We start from the raw sequence: 19,810 nt of genomic DNA on the forward strand, positions 1-19,810 counted from the left end.
CAGACTCCTGACAGGCAAAGTTCAGGGCATGTAGGACTAGCTGCTTGGGGGATGAGTCCACTAACACCAACCCTGTGACAGGAATGCCTCTTCTGCCTGGACACACACACACACACACACACACACACACACTACTGGTTAGGGGCTGTGAATTCACAATGGCTCTTGTCATGTTTTTCTCTTGAAAACTTAAGCCAAACAAAGCCTGTCTTTATCCAGTGAAGAATGTAACCGAGACAGTAACGGAAGGCAGCCCCAGCTATGGCTGACAGCTCTGCAGGATTCCCAGCTTCAGAGACCCAGGGAATAAACCAAACCTCAGAGATGCTGGCCTTCAGTTACTGACTGAGAGAAACCCCCTTCCGCCTAGCTTCCACCATGGCCTTCCTAGCCAGCAGCCACAGAAGGGCTCTCAACATTGATCTGAACTCTGGAGCAGCTGGGGCTGAGAACCCAGAGGGGTGAGTGAAGGCAGACTTTCCTGGCCATAGTGGTGACCAGCTATATAGCCTGCGGTGACATTGGACCAGGTCTATGGAGTGACTGAGAACATGCTCAGGGTTTGGAGTTCTTTTTCTCTCCATTTCCAGGTCTGACACCCCCCCCCCTTCCTTCTTGACTGACTGGTCTTATTCTATGCATCATTTGCATGTACTCATACAACACACACACACACACACACACACACAGAGAGAGAGAGAGAGGGGGGGGGGAGAGAGAGAGAGATGGAGAGAGGGAGGGAATCCATTCAATTAGGGCCCAACTGACGCCATATAACAGGGCACACATGTCATTTCCTCTAATCTGGCTCCTTTGGACTGAGGCTGGTATCTAGCAACAGAGTTCTTCAGAAGAGGAAACTTGAAGACCTGAGAAACAGAGGAGAAAAAGAAGGAGGAGAAAAATGAAGAGAGTTCGCTTCAAGACCAGCCGCTCCAGTCTTCAGGGCCTGGCAGGGATGGGAGACTCGTTTCTTTCTCAGTGACCTGTTCTGTACAGAACTGCTCTGCAGAGGCTTACCCAGAAGGCCAGTCAAGAGCTTCGGAATGAGAACATTTGCCCACAGTGGTTTTTGGCTAGTACATTGTGCCCCCTAGTGCCACTCAGGGTTTCAGAGTTTCTACTTCCGCATTAAAGTTATCACTCTGCTATTTACATTGAATGAGGAATGTTTCTTATTGGCTCTGGCACTGAAAACTCGGTGTTCAGTAGGTGGCACTGTTCAGTTTGTTTGATCCGAGGGGGTTTGATGAAGCGGCAGTTCTGAAAGTCTATCACTGAGGGCTGGGGATCAAAGACTTCTCTCCAGTTCCAGTTCACTCTCTTTGCTTCATGCTTGTGGTTGAAGGTGTGATCTATTAGTTTCCCGCTCCTGCTGCCACGCCTCCCTGCCATAAGAAAACCTTATGCCCCTAAAACTCTAAGCCAAAATGAACTCCTTCTTCTGTAAATTGCCTTGGTTGTGGTATTTTATTACAGCAACAGAAAAATTATGAATATACCCTTGCTGGTTTTTCCTTTACTATCTATTCGCGCCATTTTCAGAGGGAGGGTAAAAATCACATCCAAGTTAAGGATTGACCATCTCATCAGGGACTGTGATATGGTCACATAAATCCACTATCTGGTTCTTAGGTGACTGTGCCTCTTTAGAGTTTAGAAAACACACGCACACAGACACACAGACACACACACACACACACACACACACACACACAGCTCTTTCCTCAGGAAACATATCCACATCGCTGCATGAAGACACGGGCACTCTCCCATCAAAGCTGAGTATCCCTAAACCAGGATAGATTGCTGGCATATAGCCAAGCCAAGAGAGCCAGAGACTCAAGTCAGAATACAGAGATATAGCTTCACATGACCCAGATGGAGTGGAACAGTATCTCCTCCACACTGTTCTTTCTTGTTACACTGTAACATGTTGTACCAGAAGTTTAAGCCAGGAAGCTGCTCCCCCAACCTGTCTTTTGGATACACAGGTTTCTTGTTTTCTGATAAACAAAGTACCATGGCCTGGGTTCCACAATGAAACAATTTAGAGACTTGTGATTTATTAGAAAGATGCCCCCACTCTCCAACCTTTCTCTTCTAGGATTCTGATCATATGTTCCAGAATCTGAAAAGCAGCTGAATTTTCCACTCTCTGAATTTTCCAATCGATGGCAAACATTACTAGACAACCCCAGAGTAGTCAGAGTTCCAGGCAGACATCCAAACAGCTACTCAGAACCCTGTAGCTGGGGAGATAAATGTGCTACTGTCCCCCACAGGATTTGTTTCATCCAAATGGAAGTGTACAGCATCTTCTTTCCCCGGGGAAAGTGGGTGCTAAGATTTCGAGCTCAGGTTTTGTGGTGGAAAACAGCCCACAGTCCTCTAGTGTCACCACTTGACAGCAAAGTGTCCCTGTCACCCTTCTCCTTGTCTCTAAGGAGGAAACTCCAGCCCTAGACTTTGAGGGCCATTATATACTTTTAATAGGACTAGAAATAGCACACAGGGGAACAGGGGGCATTTCTCCAAATTAGCAATGCCATCCATCTATACACATGGGGCATTTTAGTTGTGTGATGGCCTCATACATCCACACAATGAACTTTAGTCCTTTTCACCCCCATTTTCTTACTGTTTTCCTTCTCTGGATGGATCTCCCCTCGGTGAGTTCTTCATCCCTACTGTCTTATCTTCTGTGTGGTGTGATGACCTTCTGAGTTTAAATACAGTTTCCCTTGCTTCCTTCTTTCCTTCCTTCATTCCTTCCTTCCCTCCTTCTTTCCTTCCTTTCTTTTATTTCTTTTCTAAGACATAGTTTCCCTGTGTAGCCCTGGCTGTCCTAGAACTTTCTCTGTAGAGCAGACTGCTGACCTCAAACTGAAGGGTCCCCTGCTTCCTGAGCACTGGGCTCAAAGGTGTATGCCACTCTGCCTGGCTTGATTAGATTTGCTTTTTTCTGAGCAAGGGTGAGAGGTCTTTGCTGGAACCAAATGGCAACTTCCCAGTGGCTACATCACTGAAGAAACTGATACCCCTTCTCCTCATAATCCTTAATTGCCAACACCCCCTCATGGCCTCTTTCCAACCCTTGATGAGCGGTTGAGAGGCCTGATTTTATACAGGTCTTGTGCAGACAGCCACATGGGTTATGAATGTGATGGCTGTGCCGTATCAGGGGGACACCTTTTTGCTGCCTGTCTCTCTATCCTCTGAGTCTTGAATTTTTCACAGGGTCTCTTCCTCAGGGCTCCTTGAGCTTGGGAAAGGGTGACAGATGTCCTGGTTACTGATGATAATTGCCATCAGTTACATTTCTTCGTCAACTGCTTCTTGCTGCAGGAAAGAGGTTCTCTGATGAAAACCATGCTCTGCACTAAGCTGGGGCCATAAGCATGATGTCTGGAGGCCAGCTGGACGGCATGACTATTAAGCAAAACAATGGTAGCAGGTTCCCTCTAGAGGCCATGACTTCCCAGGCAAAGGTTCACTCACGACACATTGAAGACTATAATCCTACCAAATTCTAGGCCGCTGTCAGCTACATTTGAACACTTGACATGTGTGAACCTTTATGCATGTAACTATCCCCAAGACCACAGAGTTTGCATTCTGGTACCTCAGAGCCTCCTGTGGAGTGGAAGGGTGGAGGGTATGGAGAAAGACGACCTTGAGAATAGTACCATTGTATCTCAGTTGCTTTGTTTCATCTGTCCTGACCAGATGTTCCTGTTTCTCTCTTAGCCCAAGCTATCCCACCCCTTTGCCCTCATTTTCTCAGATCCCATAGCTGCAATACACACAGTAGGGCTGCAATAAAATTCAGCTTGTGGCAGGAGGCTAAGCTCAGTTCCCTTAACAAGGTTTCCGACTTACAGCAGGGTATACAGACAAGTCATGAAATGCCTCTGGAGATAGCTATATGTGGTCTTGGTTTACCAGTCAATGAACACAGCTCTCTTAACTTTCCCGGCTTTGCCAACATCTGAACTGATCCTCCTCCCCTGCCCCCTGAAAGAGATAGCTATCTTCTGCATTCCAGAACATTCAACAGCAGCACTGGTGTCTTCTTATGAGATGCCAGTAACATCTCTCCCTAGCACTAAAACTCAGAAAAGTCCCCAGGGGACGAAGTTCAGTTTAGTTGCCACTTAAGGCTCTGGGGTTTCAGCCACTTCGTGGAATTTGGGGAATAAGTCAGAAAGGACACTGGATAGAGATCAGTTTCTATGGAGACCTCAGAAGCACGCTGCTGCCATCTGCTGGCCCCTGTCCTCTTTCAGGTCTGTCTTCCGCCCTCCCTCTCCTGGACATTGGTATCCAGAGGATGGTCTTGCAGGTGAACTGGGAAAAATAAGGATTCGGAGTTCATGTGTGTACTCAGGAGAAAAGTAAGTCAAGAAAGACTGCAGGATCTGAGAGTTCTACATCTTGATCCAAAGGCAGTCGGGAGGAGGACTGGCTTAGGCAAACAGCCAGAAGGGGACGTTCTTCCCCACTAGGCTGAGCTCCAGCATAGGATCTTAAAGCCTGCCTACATGGTGACACACTCTTCCATCAGAGCCACACCTATTCCAACAAGGCCACACCTCCTGATGTGTGGGGGCTGATATGGTTCTGCTTGGGAAGATGTAGGCTTCTGTACACATAGTGAAGGGAGGGAGGTTGAGGCTCAGGGACATGGCATCCATTTCCCTCATGAAGAGTGAGAATGAGCCTTTGACCAGTGTCTCTGGGGCCAAGGCTCAGGAACAACCGCAATCCTATACCCTGTAGCTTATAAACAGGCCCTCTATATATGCAGCCCTCACCATATGGGTTCTTGTGTGACTGTTTGATGCACCCGAGTAAGTCTTGAATTCGGATAGGGTTAAGTCCACCAACTCTCCCCTTTTTAAATAATCACTTTGCTCTGCTATGGTTTTATTGGTTCTTTCACTGAGTACATAGATAGGAAAGAACCTGATGTTCTCTTAGCCAAGCCCATCCAGACCAGTTGCTGTCTGGCAGATATTGAGGTTAAGCCGTTGACATTAAAGGCCTACGATTGGAATCTGGAATGGATAATCTTTTCTTAAAATGGAAATTTCCGAGTTTCTTGAAGAATGGGTCTTGCTTCTGGATTGGGTACACAGCAGTGGAATATCATCCATTCCCTCCAGGAGGAGCGGAATTACGTCTAAGGTGGTCGGGGGTGTGTAGGTTCCGGGACAGGAGCAAAGTCTTTGCCGGCTGAGTGCACACGGTCAGCCATACCTGTCATGCAGAGGTGACTTCTGAGAGCTGATGGTTAGGTACCTGTCCCTTCCTCTCCCCCCTTCTCTGACAATGGCAACACTGTTGTTTGTCCAGGAAAAGTACTGGATGATATGGCATGTTGTGCGAGCTGGTGATTGACGTGGCATCTGTCAGCTGAACTTGCAGTTTCTAAACAAACAGGCAAAAAATAAACAAATAAAAAGACCAGCAGAAACCTGTTTCTGCCCAGTTTCTGTCCAATCCGGAGATATGGAATTCATATCTCCAATTACATTTTACTGCCCACTCTGTGTCACAGGAGCACAGTAAGGTTTTTCACAAGCTTCTGTAAACTGCCTGATTGTAACAACCTGAGGAGATGCAAAGCACGAAGGTTAGCTTCACCAGGGCTGCGTAGATGGAGTACCCCACCTACGGCTATGTGCTCTAACACCACTGGGGACCACAAAGCCGTCTGCAGCAGGAGCAGAAGGACACATCTGGCTAGAAGTGCAGGAGAGGGGCCAGACCTCAGGCCAGACTCCAGAGACTCTCTGTTGTCTCCTTCTAGGAGAGAAGCCACTGTCAACAGGCTGGAGCTTGGGGGTCTCTTTCCAGTTGTCAAAAGATGCTTTTATGGGGGCAGGGAGAAGGATAGAGAGGGGGAGACAGACAGACAGACAGAGAGAGAGAGACAGAGAGAGACAAAGAGAGAGAGACAGAGAGATAAAGAAAGAGACACAGAGAGACAAGGAGAGAACAGGGAGAGACATAGAGAGACAGAGAGACTCAGCAAGACAAAGAGACAGAAAGAGACACAGAGAGACAGAGAAAGACACAGAGAAAGTCACAGAGAGACAGACAGAGACAGAGACACAGAAGACAAAGAGACAGGGACACAGAGAGACAAATGAGCAGAGAGAGACACAGAGAGACAGAGAGATAGAGACACAGAGAGACAGACAGAGACAGAGACAGAGATCCATGACCAGTGTGAATTTGAAACCCACGCGTCCTGACACCTCATGAGCCACCCGAGCTAGACTCTCAGACCAAACGACTGCAGAGCATCCACCTTCCCACCTCTAGGATCCATTTCCACTTCCTGCTCAAGACACTTCTGTTTCATCACCTTGCTAGCGAAGGCCACGCTCAAGGCTGCCAGGAAAGCTTGCGCTGGACTGGTTTGACAAGGCCAGTGGGGATATCGAGTGGCTCCATCCTACCTGAGAGAACTTTGTGCCTTCCACAAGGGACATCGCGGTCCCCATCACTACTCATGGAGCCTGCCCTATGAGCAACACTGCCATTCCTTTGGTTGTCTGTTTGCCTTTTAAACCTAATGTGATCAAAACACTTTCACACTTTCTCCTCTGCCCGCCAGGCTCATTTACCACAGTGCTGCAGTATGAGGGAGACAGATTATGGTTTTCTTTGTCAAAAAGAGGTTTCCATGGCAACGGGAGCTGTGGCTTCTAGTGAGCCCCAACTGTGCTCTTCCTATGGCATGGACCATGGCTTGAACTTGTCCTTGAAGCCGGTCTTACTTCAAGTGTCACACCTTCTAGGTAGACTTTGCGGACCTCCGTCCCTAGCCACTTTATCTCCATCCTAAAGGTTGTGGTTGTTTGCTGCCTACCCTGAGGAGAATGCAAGTCCATGATGGGATGGAGTCCCTGCCTACTCATCATACAGTGCCTCAGGTAGCACCAGCTGTAGGCGTCAGCCGATTGCCAATGTTTACATACGTGGTTCCATGCCTGCGGGCTCCACTACCTCCTTCACTGACAGTGGGGACATCATTTGTCTGGGTGTGATGTTGGACCGTGTGGGACCTGTCATGTGAACTTAAAATTCCTACGTTAAAAAAAAAAAAAAAAAAAAAAAAAAAAAAAAAAAAAAAAAAAAAACCAGAAAGATGTTCGTTCATGTTTGATCTTTGCAAAGTTCAAAGTTCATTGCTATGGCACAGAGGACCCCAAACCCTAGTGACGGAAACAACGTTGTCTGCTGAGGAGCCAGTGGGTCAGGGATAAAGGCGGTGCTCAGCTGCTGGGTCTTCTTCACCTGAGGCTGGGTGGACCAAGCGCTCAGTTCATTCACACCTTGCTGAGCGGGACCATGGAAGCTCCACCCCTGTATCTGATGCTCTTCCCGACTTTAGCTTCTCATGAAATCTTTCTGTTTCCTCTTGGACAGCCTGGGCATCCTCGGGGCATGTAGCCCCCAAGGAGTTCAGACTTCTAAAATATATAACCATTGGTTTCCAAGAAGGAAGATCCCAGAATGTAGGGGCCAAGAAGTTCGTGCGACCTGCCTTTTACCATCAGGTAAATAAGATGAGCCATAAAGATTCCGGGGCTCAGAGGCAGGGAGATATTTCCATCTACCAGTGGACAGGACAGTGAATACTTGGCAATGACAATGTCCTCCAGTCCAGGAAATGATCTCTTTTCAGGTCCCACTAAGAGGACTCAGGAAATGAGAGGCAAGTTTTACCCAGTATTACTGCTTTTAGGAAGGGTTTGCTAAACAAATAAATGCTAAGGATGGACCAGAAATACATCCATCCCAACTGAGAGAAGGTCATCTTGTGGTCTGGAAAAGGTACTGGAACTTGTGCTGGTTACACACCTTGTGGCTGTAGAATCCTAGGGACATTTTTGGGCTGCTAGAAGACACTGTATAAGTCTATTAGAGTAGCCTGTGGAATGGATAACAACCCCCCACCACACACACACACACACACACACACACACACACACACACACACACACATTGCCTGGGAAGACAACTTGAAGACCATCTCTGGAATCTATGAACCACCCTTCCTGGCCTGGCCACAGTTACCTTGTGCTTTAAGGAAAGAAGCTTATGAGGCCACTACAGGCAAGAGTGGAGCCACAGAACCAATCTTTCTTCCTTTCTCAACACTCTGCTCTTCTTGCATTTGGCTGTCTGCTCCCACTCTGCAAGGTCACAAGCCCTTCGTCAGGAACTGCTCAGTAACTCCTGTTCTGTGTGCCTCCTGCACAGCAGGGGTAGGTTTCCACCGTAGGACAGAGTGCTTGTTCAACTTGCTGTTCCTGTCAGGTAGAACATAGAACCTCCCTCTCCCTGATGCTCATAATTCTGAAGTAACAAATATGGGAACGCAGGCAGCCTCTTGCAGAAGGCTTCTCTTCCCTGGCTCTGCAGGGAAGGCTATGCTTGGAGGGGTGAACCCTCTGTGGTGTGACCAGGGCTCTGTCTCTCACTGAGCCCAGACTTGGCAGCTTCTATCCTTCTCTGTGGGAAGAGGTGTCTGGTTAGGATATGGCTTTGGTCTTATCAGAAGAGCAGTGGAGCTTACAAGACAGCTCAGCAGGTAAAGGTGTTTACCATACAAGCCTAGAGACCCAAGTTTAATCCCCGAGCCCCTTATAAAGGTGGAGAGATGACCAATTCCACAGAGTTGTCTTTCCCTCTCCTCTGAACACAGATCAACCAATCAACCAATTGATTAACCCATTGATTTAAAACCGAAATGGGCAGGGGGTCAGGTGAACTCCTCAAACCTCAAATCTCTCTTTTCACTGAAAGCCTCAGGATAAGGCCTAAGAACATCTGAGGATGCAGGAGCTGCCCCACACCAAGGCTGAGTTATTAAACTGACCCTCAACTGCTTATCCTGAGCTAACTAGACATGTCTCTTAAATTGAGAGCTCCTCTACAGCTCCTTGTCTCTCCTGATCATCCTCAGTTAAGGGACTTGGAGGAAGCTTGTGGTTCCTTCCTTTGCACAAGGACACTCTTTTGATGTACTTTAGGGCTACACATTGAAGAGAGCTGATGGGGCAAGAATCTACTGGATCTTAAGGATCCCAGTTCCACTGATGCCTCATGGTTATGAATACAGGAAAATCTAAGCATCTGATTGGACGCTGGGAAGAGTAGTTGCCTCCAGGACCTCATTCCACCTCTCACCTCTCTGCAATTTATCCTGTCACAGTGACCTCCAATGGCAGAGGTAGGCTGTGGAGCTCTTGCAGCCCGGGGCTAGCCTGGACTCCTGGGCAGATGGCGTGTTATTCCTTGTGCCTGACCCCACCCTCCTGACCACTCACTGTCCTATGAAGCAGCTCCACTGGTCTCTATGATTTGCTGCCTCTACTGGGTGACTTCTTTCTACCAGACTTGTTCTGACACTGGTCCCCACACGTTGGCATGTTGGTTCATAGCACTTTGAAGAAAAGTAAAGGTCATTTCCATCTTCCTATTCTCTGGGATGAATCACCTGGCTTCAGCAACAGGGACAAAGGGAATAGTTTTGGGGGCTCAAAAACCTCCCTCGGGTAGGCATGGTGGAACATGACTATAATAGCAATACTTGGGAGGCTGAAGCAAGAGAATTTCCAGGAGTACTAGATTGAGCTGGAATACATCATATCATGCCAGATAGGACTATATACACAGCAAGACCCTGTCTCAAGGAGAACAGGTAGGGGTAAAATGTCTTCAAACAGCCAGATCCAATACATGCCTCAGAAATGCCCAGAGGTCTCTTGAAATTGCTTAAAAGGATCACAACCCAAATAGCTCGCAGCTGCTGTTACAGCTACCTTTGCACATTTGGGGGTAAGAAAATGTGTGACTGGCCTTGAGTAAGCTGATGACCACATGGCTCACACTCACTGGACACGTAATGACATTGTGCTAGCCTCCATTTGAAGCACTCGAAGAATGTGGGTTTTCTGAGCCCTCATGGTAACCCCATGAGACGGGGGAACTATTATTCATGGTTTAGATGTAAGGAAACCAAAGTGCAATGAAATCTTAACCAGTAGGGAGCCCAGGATTCTGCCCTGGCTCTTCCCCACTGCTGGGACAAAGGGGACAGGATCCTATGGGGACCAGCACATTGACATGAGAACACCCCATGCTCTCATGACGATTTACTATTGAGCTAAAAGTGCCTAAATTGAAACCGAAGACCAAGACAGGAAGAGTGGAATAGGACAAAGCTTAAATGAAGTCCTGTATCTCAAAAAATGGCAGAGACTGTCTGAATCCAAACAGTGACATCTGTCCTAGCACAGCAGAGGCAGATGCCAGGAACCAAAGGGCAAATAGTATGTGTTAATAGTGGGGACATGCTCTGTGTCCTAAAAGAGAAATGGCAAATACCAGGAAAAGTATGGCTCTAATTTCCTAGAAAGACGTAGGGCCTGCTGGAGTTCTGAGTTAATGGTTCCTTTGGATTTTGTATTTCCTCATGTCTGCTAAGAGAAAAAACACTCTCCTTTCGGGGAAAGGGTTAAGCAATGGGAAGAACATCAGTGGGACAGAATTCTCCCCTTGTCCTGTAGTTCACACACTGGACCCTATCTGCTGGTCCAGTGCTGTGCTTGACCTAGCCCCTCCCCCCACTCTACATCTCATCTCAGGACCCCATCGCTGTCCTGAGACTTGGCACACACTTTCCTTTTTCATCAAGGAACTCAGAGCCCAGAAGCACACTTGGAAAGTGTAAGACAAAGTCTGAATGGCCGAAGTCATCCTGAAACTCCAAGGGTGGTCTTCCTCTGTGGCTCTTCCCCCAGACAGCCTGAGCAACAGTAACCCAAGAAGGTCTGCTTCATAAAGATGCTCACCAACTCCTGGAGAGAAGTCTAATTCCAGAGTTAAAGGTTTGAGTTCCTGGACCAGCAGACTAGCTCCACCTTTGTGTTAGATGAACTGGCTTCAGGGTCCCACACGTCACATCTTGGGAGTTCTAGCCTCAGAAATCACAGTTTAGGGCTGGAACCTGGAGGCCCTGAGCAGGCGTTCAAGCTTACTCGATAGCATCTGGCCTATGAGCTCTCTCCAGTTTCACATGCCTTCTGGTCCTTGCAGTGACATTCTGAAAGTGTTCTCCCTTGGTGCACAAAGGTAGCAATGACTTTGGTCTACTGTGAGTCCCAGCGGAAGCCCAGAAAAGGTTTCTGTTCACAAAGCACATGGGAGGCCAGATGGAAACCAGTTCCTTTCAAGGTTTTTTTCCAGGAAAACCTTCACATATTATGCAAACACTAACAGGCAAACAAACTGTCCCAGATTGTCCTGGGGGGAGGCAGGCTCACAATTGGTAGGTACTATTCCCATAGTTCTAATCGTTAATAATTAGTTGATCTGGAGTGAGGGCATTGGAGGGCTATATTTTCCTGATCTCCACAAGCCACTCTGCATGCAGCTCAGAGAGCCACCAAGGACATTCCAGGAGCAACCGTTCTGTGAGTAACACAGGGAGAGGGGGAACAATGTCAAAAGAGGGAGACTGACCATTCTGATTAGCCCAAAAGCTCTTTCTGGGTCACTGACTTTAGAGCTAAATCTAGAGAGGGTCTGGAGACAACTGGATATCTGATCACCCTCCCTACATGTTAGAAATGCTGAGACCAGATTGAAACCTGTTGTACCTGTGCTCAATGCCCTTGCTCCCCTGATAGGCCACTGCATCCAAGCCCCATAAGCTTCCACCAAGCTAGCTCAGGGCAGCGCTTACTGAATCCAGATCTTCCAATGCTCCAGGCAGATGTTATTGACTTGCTGGAGGTTGGAAGTTGGGGGTTCCAGCTAATTCACTGAAAGCCAAAAAAAAAAAAAAAAAAAAAAAAAAAAAAAAAAAAAAAGTGTGTGGCATTGGGGCTGGGTTTTAGAAGATATTTAGGGACAGGAGAGTCTGGGAAGCCAGGTGTGCTATCCAAATCCTCACTCCCACAACGTAAAACTGGACAGAGCTACTGTTGTGATTGTGTCCAAAGTCAGCAAAGGACAGTTCAAGTTTCAAATGCAGCCCACTCTCCAAATGAAGAGTACCAGCACAGAGGTTATCATTTGAGAATAGAAGTTAAATTTATATGTATGAATTATAAATCATTGAACCATGGTGCTGAATGTAACTACACAGGGAACTGAAACAGAAAGTCATCTTCAATGCTTCTTGGTGCTAAAGAGTTAGTTCCTCAAACAATTGAGTGAGATGATATCTCTAAACAAGTGGGAAGCCTGGTGGGTCTTTAATTAAACCTATCACCCTGTGTTCTCACACTTTGCTAACAAACATACCATTAAAGAAAAGGGTACAAGGGCTGGAGAGATGGCTCGGTAGCCAAGAGCACTAACTGTTTTTGCAGAGAACCTCGGTTCTCTTCCTAGCACCCACACCAGGTAGCCCACCTGTAACTCTAGTTCTGGGAGATACAACCCCCTTTTGCCTCTTATGTGCACATAAGCTTATATAGGAGCAAGTGCATGTGTGCACACACACACATAAAAGTAAGTAAATTTTGTTAAGTGAAGAAATGGCTGAGGATGCTAAAGGTAAAACGCAGCAGAATTTGATACAATGCATGGGGCTAAGAGCTCATTTCCTAGAACAAGAGAGGAGAAGAGGAAAATAGATAGACAATGTTTTGTGACACTCTAAAGTTATTTGAATTCTAAACTGCAGAATCCATGCCTAGAGTTTTGTTAAGACTGCTTGCCTTGTCCACAGTTGCTTCCTAATATCCAGGGCAGAGTGAGTCATGGCAAAAGAGACTGGCTTGAAAAGTAAGGGATGGCATTGTCTGGCCCTTTGTTGGAAGTTTTTGTCCCTGGTCTGAGGAAGAAACATGGAGACAAGAACAAGGATCCTTGTGTGTGTGTGTGTGTGTGTGTGTGTGTGTGTGTGTGTGTGTGTGTGTGTGTGTGTTTGAGGGGCAGGGGAGTGGTTCAAAGAGGAACTCAGGATATAGCATGAAAATGGAGGGGAGGCATAGAAGGCCAGATAGATGGTCACAGCGTGCTTACAAAGAGCTTAACAGTGGTAGGACCGCTGGATGTGATTCAGTGTAGAAAATTGAACAGCCTTTCTTAGGCAGGTCAAGTTCGCTGTGAGAAGGAAGTTGGTCTCACTATTATAACTGTAGACCAAGTCATTCATTGACATTGATTTCCTCTTCTGGAAGGGGAGATGGTAGACAGACCAGTTCTCTCTTCCAGAGGAGGGTGTAGTGTAGGGACAGCCAGGGAGAGTGGCAAAGGTGGTGCCCGCTCCTTCCTTGCCCTGTTTCTGGACGACTGAGATAAAGCCAGAGGAAAGGCTATCATGGAGAAAACAGTACATAGCTGAGAAGAAAAGGCCTTAACTCTCACAGGAGTTTTACTAGTTGGTGGCTTTTACAAGCCAGGTCTGGACCCTCTGGTTCCTGTTCTCTCAAATGACTATAAAATACAGGCATGCACACAGAGGGGTGCCGAGGTGTGCTTCATGAATCTACAGCTATGTCACCATATGCATGGCAGGTACTGGCATTTACATGCCTCCAACTGACAGAACTGAGGCCATGCCTCTATCCTGACTGTGTGCAAAGCCAATAAACATGGCCAGGAGAAAGAGGAGAGCAGAGGGTCTTTATTAAGAAATTACAAGGATAGGGGTATGATTCCCAAACACACTGCAGACATTTAGGCGTCTCATTATTGGAAAGACTTGTTATGACCCGTAGAAAGAATCATATGTTGTGTGTACTCCACAGAAAAATATTTGGGTACTGAACCTAGCTCTAATGTGTAGTTTTATCCTAGGTCCACAGAAGAGGGAATGGCAGCTCTGATTACGTTAAACCAGTCCCTTGATAGCTTTCTTAGCAGTCCTTCATTTGAAATAAGCAAACAAGCACAGAAATTCAAGTGGATATTTGCCATTATTTGCAGGGCCATCCTTGTCCAAACATAGGTGTTACCCCCTAAAACTCCCTACCTAGTAACTGAATCTCCCATGGGGCCATGTCTACACTGCAGCATGGCCAGTTCCATAGGGCTCCTGTCTACTGCTCAAATGTCCTTAGGGTTATGGGGTGTTCTTTTCTCTGCAGACCTGAGAGACTCAGCATGCATCACACTCTGTCTGCTGCTTCTCCTGGCTAGACTCTTGGGGTGCTCTCACAGTCAGCCAGACCAAGAGCCTGACAAAACATCCAACCAAACCTTTGGAGAAGTCTTACAGCAGAACACCTCCAGCTACCAGATTGACTCCAGCAATGCCAACTTTGCCTTATGCCTCTACCACCTGATAGCATCCCAAAACCCTGAGAAGAACATTTTCTTCTCCCCGCTCAGCATCTTTGTCTCCTTGGCCATGCTGTCCTTGGGAGCTGGTGAGGATACCCAGACTCAGATCCTCAAACGCCTGGGCTTCAACCTCATGAAGCTGTCACTGCCCGAAATCCATGAGGGCTTCAGGTCCTTGCAGCACACAATAGGTAGCCCACTCACTGAGCTGCAAGTCTCTGTAGGCAATGCACTGATCCTGAGCCAGGACCTGAAGCTCCTTCCTGAGTTCTCCAGTGTCACCCAAACCTCCTTTAACAGTGAAGTCTTACATGCTAACTTCAACGACAGGGAGGCTGCGGCCCAGCTCATCAACAACTATGTCAAGGAGAAGACTCATGGGAAGATCGTAAATTTGGTCAGTGACCTGAGCCTGAGCGTCAGGATGGTGCTGGTGAATTATATCTTCTTCCGAGGTGAGCCGACAAGATACCAGCCCACCCACTGCTGAACAATGCACTTCTGCTAGAGTAGACTCCATGAGGACCCAGGTACCTCTAGCTTTTGCTATGGACCCTCCTTCTTATGAAGAGCTCCAGAGTTCCATGAAGCTCAGTCCACTTTTCACACTCAGCTTTTAATGTTTATTGTGCAGGAATGGAGAACATGCTATGGCACACATGTGGAGGTCAAAGGACAACTTGTGGGAGCGGGCTCTCTCCTTCATCATATGTGTCCTGAGGTTCAAAGTCAATCATGAAAGAAACTTGGTGGTGGTGTTTCTGCCCCATAAGTCATCAGTATGGCTTCAAATCTCAGATTGTAACCAGCTCTGACACAGGACCCACAGAGAGCAAAATAAAAACATCCTGCACAAAAATCTTGGCAAACTAGTCATCACACCTACACATCACACTCAACGAGCACTCAAAACCTATGCTCTTTTAAAGAGTCACTTTGTGTATGTTGTTTGTTCGGTTGTTGGTGTGGGTATGGATTTTGTGGGCATGTGTATAAGCGTAGGTGCCAGCCACAGCCAGAGGCATCAGATCACCTGGAGCTGGAGTTGCAGCTGGTTGTGAGCCACCAACCCGGTGGTGAAGATCGAACACTAGTCCTCTGGAAAAGCAAAAAGCATTAATGGCTGAGCCGTCTCTATAACCAGTGGTTCTCTCTAACCAAGCGACTGTTTTAGAGAGGTCATAGCAGACACTGCCCAATGGTATGCTAATATCAAAGAGCAGTGGTTCTCAACCTTTCTAATGCTGTGACCCTTTAATGAAGTTCCTCATGTCATGGTGAACCCCAACCGTAAACTTTTTTTGTTGTTACTTCATTACTTTAATTTTACTACTGTCGTGAATCATAATGTGAATGGTTTTGGAGATAGAGGTTTGCTAAAGGGATCATGACCCACAGGTTGAGAACTTCCTAGATGCTTCTCAGCTGAATCAAGCTGCCAAGGGAGACAAACCATTCCTCCTAGAGGACTTGTGTGGGGCACAGCGACCATGAGGGTCTTAAGAGGTTATTACCATGGCTCTAGGCTGCAGGTGGCATTCCCTTGGAAGATTTGGCTTCTCTCTCTTCCTTGTTCCCTCAGGTTTTTGGAAAAAACCCTTTTCTTCTTCGGGAGTCTCTGCCCGTGACTTCTCTGTGGTCGAGAACACAGTTGTGAAGGTACCCATGATGCTGCAAGGTCAGCAAGAACACTGGTTTCTTGAGGACAGACATGTGCCCTGCACGGTGCTGCAGATGGACTACAAGGGCGATGCGGTGGCATTCTTCATCCTTCCTGACCAGGGCAAGATGGAGGAGGTGGAGCAGATGTTGCCCCCAGACATGCTAATAAGGTGGAACCACTTGCTTCAGAATAGGTAATCAGGATGTCTCTGGGTGTTCAATCAAAGTACCACTTACAAGTAGACCCTTTCTGTGAAATCCAGTGGACAAAAATTGGAGTGTCCACTACCCTATGAAGGTGCCAGCACTGAGAAGTCCATCTTCTTGGACAGAGAATTCTCTCATGGTGATTAGTACTAAGTCCCACTCTCATCAGAGAGAACCACTGGAGAGTTTTAAGTTTCCTTGCTGCAGAGAGACAGTCCTCCCCTGATGAGGAGCCCCTTAACTGGTTGTATAATGCCAAGTGATCAGCCTTTTAAAATTATATATGTACAAGAGACACTGAGTGTAGGAGTTAGAAAAGGAAGAAGAAGGGGGTGAAATGGAGTAATTACATTTCAATAGAAAATAATTTTCCTAAATAGCTAAGCAGACATCTGGGGCCTGTATCCACTATTGGCACCCAGCTGAGGTGTTGCCTGACCCACATGTGCTTTTGGAAGCTAAACTGAAGAAGAGGAAGTCACTTTCTTCTCAGGAAGGCTCTGACCAAACTGGGCCCAGTTGCTTCGAGAGTCTGATGTCTTAAACTGGCTCAGATAACAGAGCACTTGCTTTGTAAGCACAAGGATCCACATTTGAATTCCAGACCTCACATTTGTAAAGAGCCAGTGTGGTGGTAGGTGCCTGTATTCCCAGGAGAGAGGAGGATCCCTGCGGTTTGCAGGCCAGCCAGTCTAACTCACTGATCAAGTTTCAGGGCAACCAGAAACCCTGTCCCAGTAACCTGAGGTTTGACCCATGACTGCCACATATGTACACATATGCAATCTGTTCTTATGCACACATGCATACACGCACGCATACATGCACAAATGCGCAAGCACATACAGTATTTAACATTCCTTCTCCCTGTGCCCTTTCAGGAACTTTTACAAAAAGCTCACATTGCAGTTCCAAAAATTCTCAATTGCAAATTCCTATGCATTGGATAAGATTCTGCCCAACTTGGGCTTCCAGAACCTGTTCACCTCACGTGCCAACTTCTCGAATATCAACAAAGAGGAAAATTTGCAATTATCCAAAGTAAGTAACAAAGGTTCATTGATCCTACAGGCCTCTGTGGAAGACTTCTGGTTCTTGGAAAGAGGTGGGCAGTCGATGTCCTCCTAGCCACCAAGGGCTATGGGAGCATATGCTCAATCTTGCACAGGTGTCAGCAGCCACATCCCAGCCTGTCAGTCACTGGACACAGTCTCAGTATTGAGATGATGTAGCCATGACCAACTCATGCCCTCAGATACCTCTGTGTTGGGCAAGAAGTCTGGTACCTGAGTAGGTCATAGACGTGGAGAGTAAAGAATACATTATAGGAACAGCAGAAAGAGGATCTGAAGTCTGTATGGGTGTGTTTTAATGGGAGAGCCAAAGATCTGTGACCTTAATTGTGGGGAGTAGACATATCAATAGGTACATATACCCTCAGAGAGGATTATGAAAATCCATCTTACCCCCTACCTTGGGATATAACTTTGTCTTTGATTTAATTGTCCTTATTCATGGGTGGTCATAATGCAACTGACATCCTAGGAGGTGACACTAACACATAGACACACTGAGGGGCTCAGGAATGGCCACTCTCATTCCTGTACATTAGGAGAGGCTGTGAAGCCCATGACTTCTCTTTCAGGTTTTCCACAAGGCCGTCCTGGACGTGAATGAAGTTGGCACAGAAGAGGCTGCGGCATCCACTGGTTCCACTGCCACCTTTCTTTCTGCCCAGCCTGAGAGACGTCACCTTACATTCAACCGGCCATTCTTGTTGATGATATATTCCATCAGCTCCAGAATATCCTCTTTATGGGGAAGGTGGTCAACCCCACAGAGGGCCTAGGACTAGCTGGTCTGTTACCATCAGGAGAAGGTGACTGGGGATGACTGGGTATAAATAACTTTGTATCCATGACTTAGGTGAGGAAGGGTCCCTGAATCCCAAAAATGGTACAAGAAGGCATGGGCTAGATGGGTTGGGAAGTAGAAGGGACCCTTCTGGGGGGAGTCACACTGATTAAACCAAACGACAGCTATGAGGCTCTGGTGTGTGTGTGTGTGTGTGATGCCTGTGTTGCAGACACCTACGGACACCTCCTTTGCCTGTACATTCAGGTCTTACCCTGTTAGCAAACCTGGTCCCAGACAGAATGTGAGGCTGCTCAGGTATGAGGAGAAGGGAGGCTGGCTGGGAAGAATTTGTGTTTCATTTTGGAGGAGAAGCTGAGAAAGCTTTGATAGGCAGACTCCCAACAGAAACAGCCGGAGTCATCTGGATACTGGCCAGATGTTTACGTCTGTCTCATTATGCCAATGCCTACCAGGAGCAGTTTGTGGAAAGACAGATTTACGTTGGGTTTCTGTGCACTATGACAGAGAAGACCTGGCAAAAAGCTCAGCTCATGGTAGGGGTGGGAGGCGGTAGGTAAGGAAGGTTGTTTATGTCACCCTGGACCGAAAAACAGATTGTGAGTTTCAGAAGAGCAGTCAGTGCTCTTAACCACTGTGCTGTTTCTCTAGCCTGGATTGTGAGGTCCGAACCAAAGGTTCCATCCAGTCTTCAAAAGCTCACACAAAGAGACTCACTCAACACACAAACCTGTACCCTCAGAGAATCCACAGCCTTTTGCAGTGTTACAAGCTGAAAAATGTGTTCAAAGCATAGCTTGTAAGAACATTCTAGATTCGTACTATAGTGTCTCGTGAGGAACACTCAGAGGGGCACGGTGCCTGCAGTCTGAGATGTGACTAGTGCCACTCTCAGAATAGACAGCTGTGGCCAATGGCATGCCACAGGAACAAGAGACCAGAGCCAAGAAGCAGTGACTTTTCGAATATTGGCCCTGCTCATGTGATCCAGGACTTCAGGTAAGTCTCAACCCTTCTTGGGGCTCAGTTTCTACAGCCAAGTAATATGTTATATCCGCATGCCCTGATCTAGCTCAGATCATTTCAGGATGCAGAGTGAATTCTCCAAGGAGAGACCTTTCTAGCATCCGTGAGAACAAAATCTGACCCATGAAGGAGGCAGGCTGACAGAGACTGGTTCTCTTTGCAGCAAATCTTTGGTTTTCAGCAGATGCCTTCTCTAGGAAACAAGCATGCAGGCTTGCAGGGGCTATTCAACATGCTCTCCAACTTCCAAACAGAGTTCTAGAACAGTGAGTGCTAACTCTGCCCCCATTCTTTTCTAGATTCAGATCACTCTCAGCTTCAATGTCCAGACAGGAACTTTCATAACGCTTTGCTATCACCTGCTCATATTTTATCTACAAGCTAGATGGCTCATTTTGCTCCCACTAGTTGCACATTCGATATCATAAATCCGATTTTACTTCCCTGGACCTTAGTACCCCCACCAATGAGATGGGACAGGTTTATGTGTCTCTGTCTCATAGAATCACACTTACTCTATGGGAGGGGGAAGCTTAAAACTGTGCAATGCATACACAGGCCTTGTTACTTTTCCCAGGAGACACACAGTTCAGGTACCCAGTACTGTTCACATCATCTCTGAGTTTCTGTTTGTCCCCCTATGTACCCTAGGTCCTTCATTTTTGAATATTCTTGACATTCAGACAGGGACACAGGATCCCAGCCGGAGGGCAGTTCT

General features: G+C 47.1%; 1 protein-coding gene across 1 annotated transcript; it reads left to right on the forward strand.

The window, feature by feature from the left end:
• Window positions 1–378: 378 nt before the first annotated feature.
• Window positions 379–18,084, forward strand: SERPINA4 (serpin family A member 4; the record flags this gene model as incomplete). The annotated part of the gene is given in 6 exon segments (XM_080913210.1): window positions 379–461; window positions 14,200–14,777; window positions 15,905–16,178; window positions 17,073–17,232; window positions 17,837–17,981; window positions 17,984–18,084. Coding segments are annotated over 6 exon segments (1,341 nt in total).
• Window positions 18,085–19,810: the final 1,726 nt, after the last annotated feature.

Source organism: Micromys minutus, assembly GCF_963924665.1.
Source record: "Micromys minutus genome assembly, chromosome: 1".
Taxonomy (NCBI): Eukaryota; Metazoa; Chordata; class Mammalia; order Rodentia; family Muridae; genus Micromys; species Micromys minutus.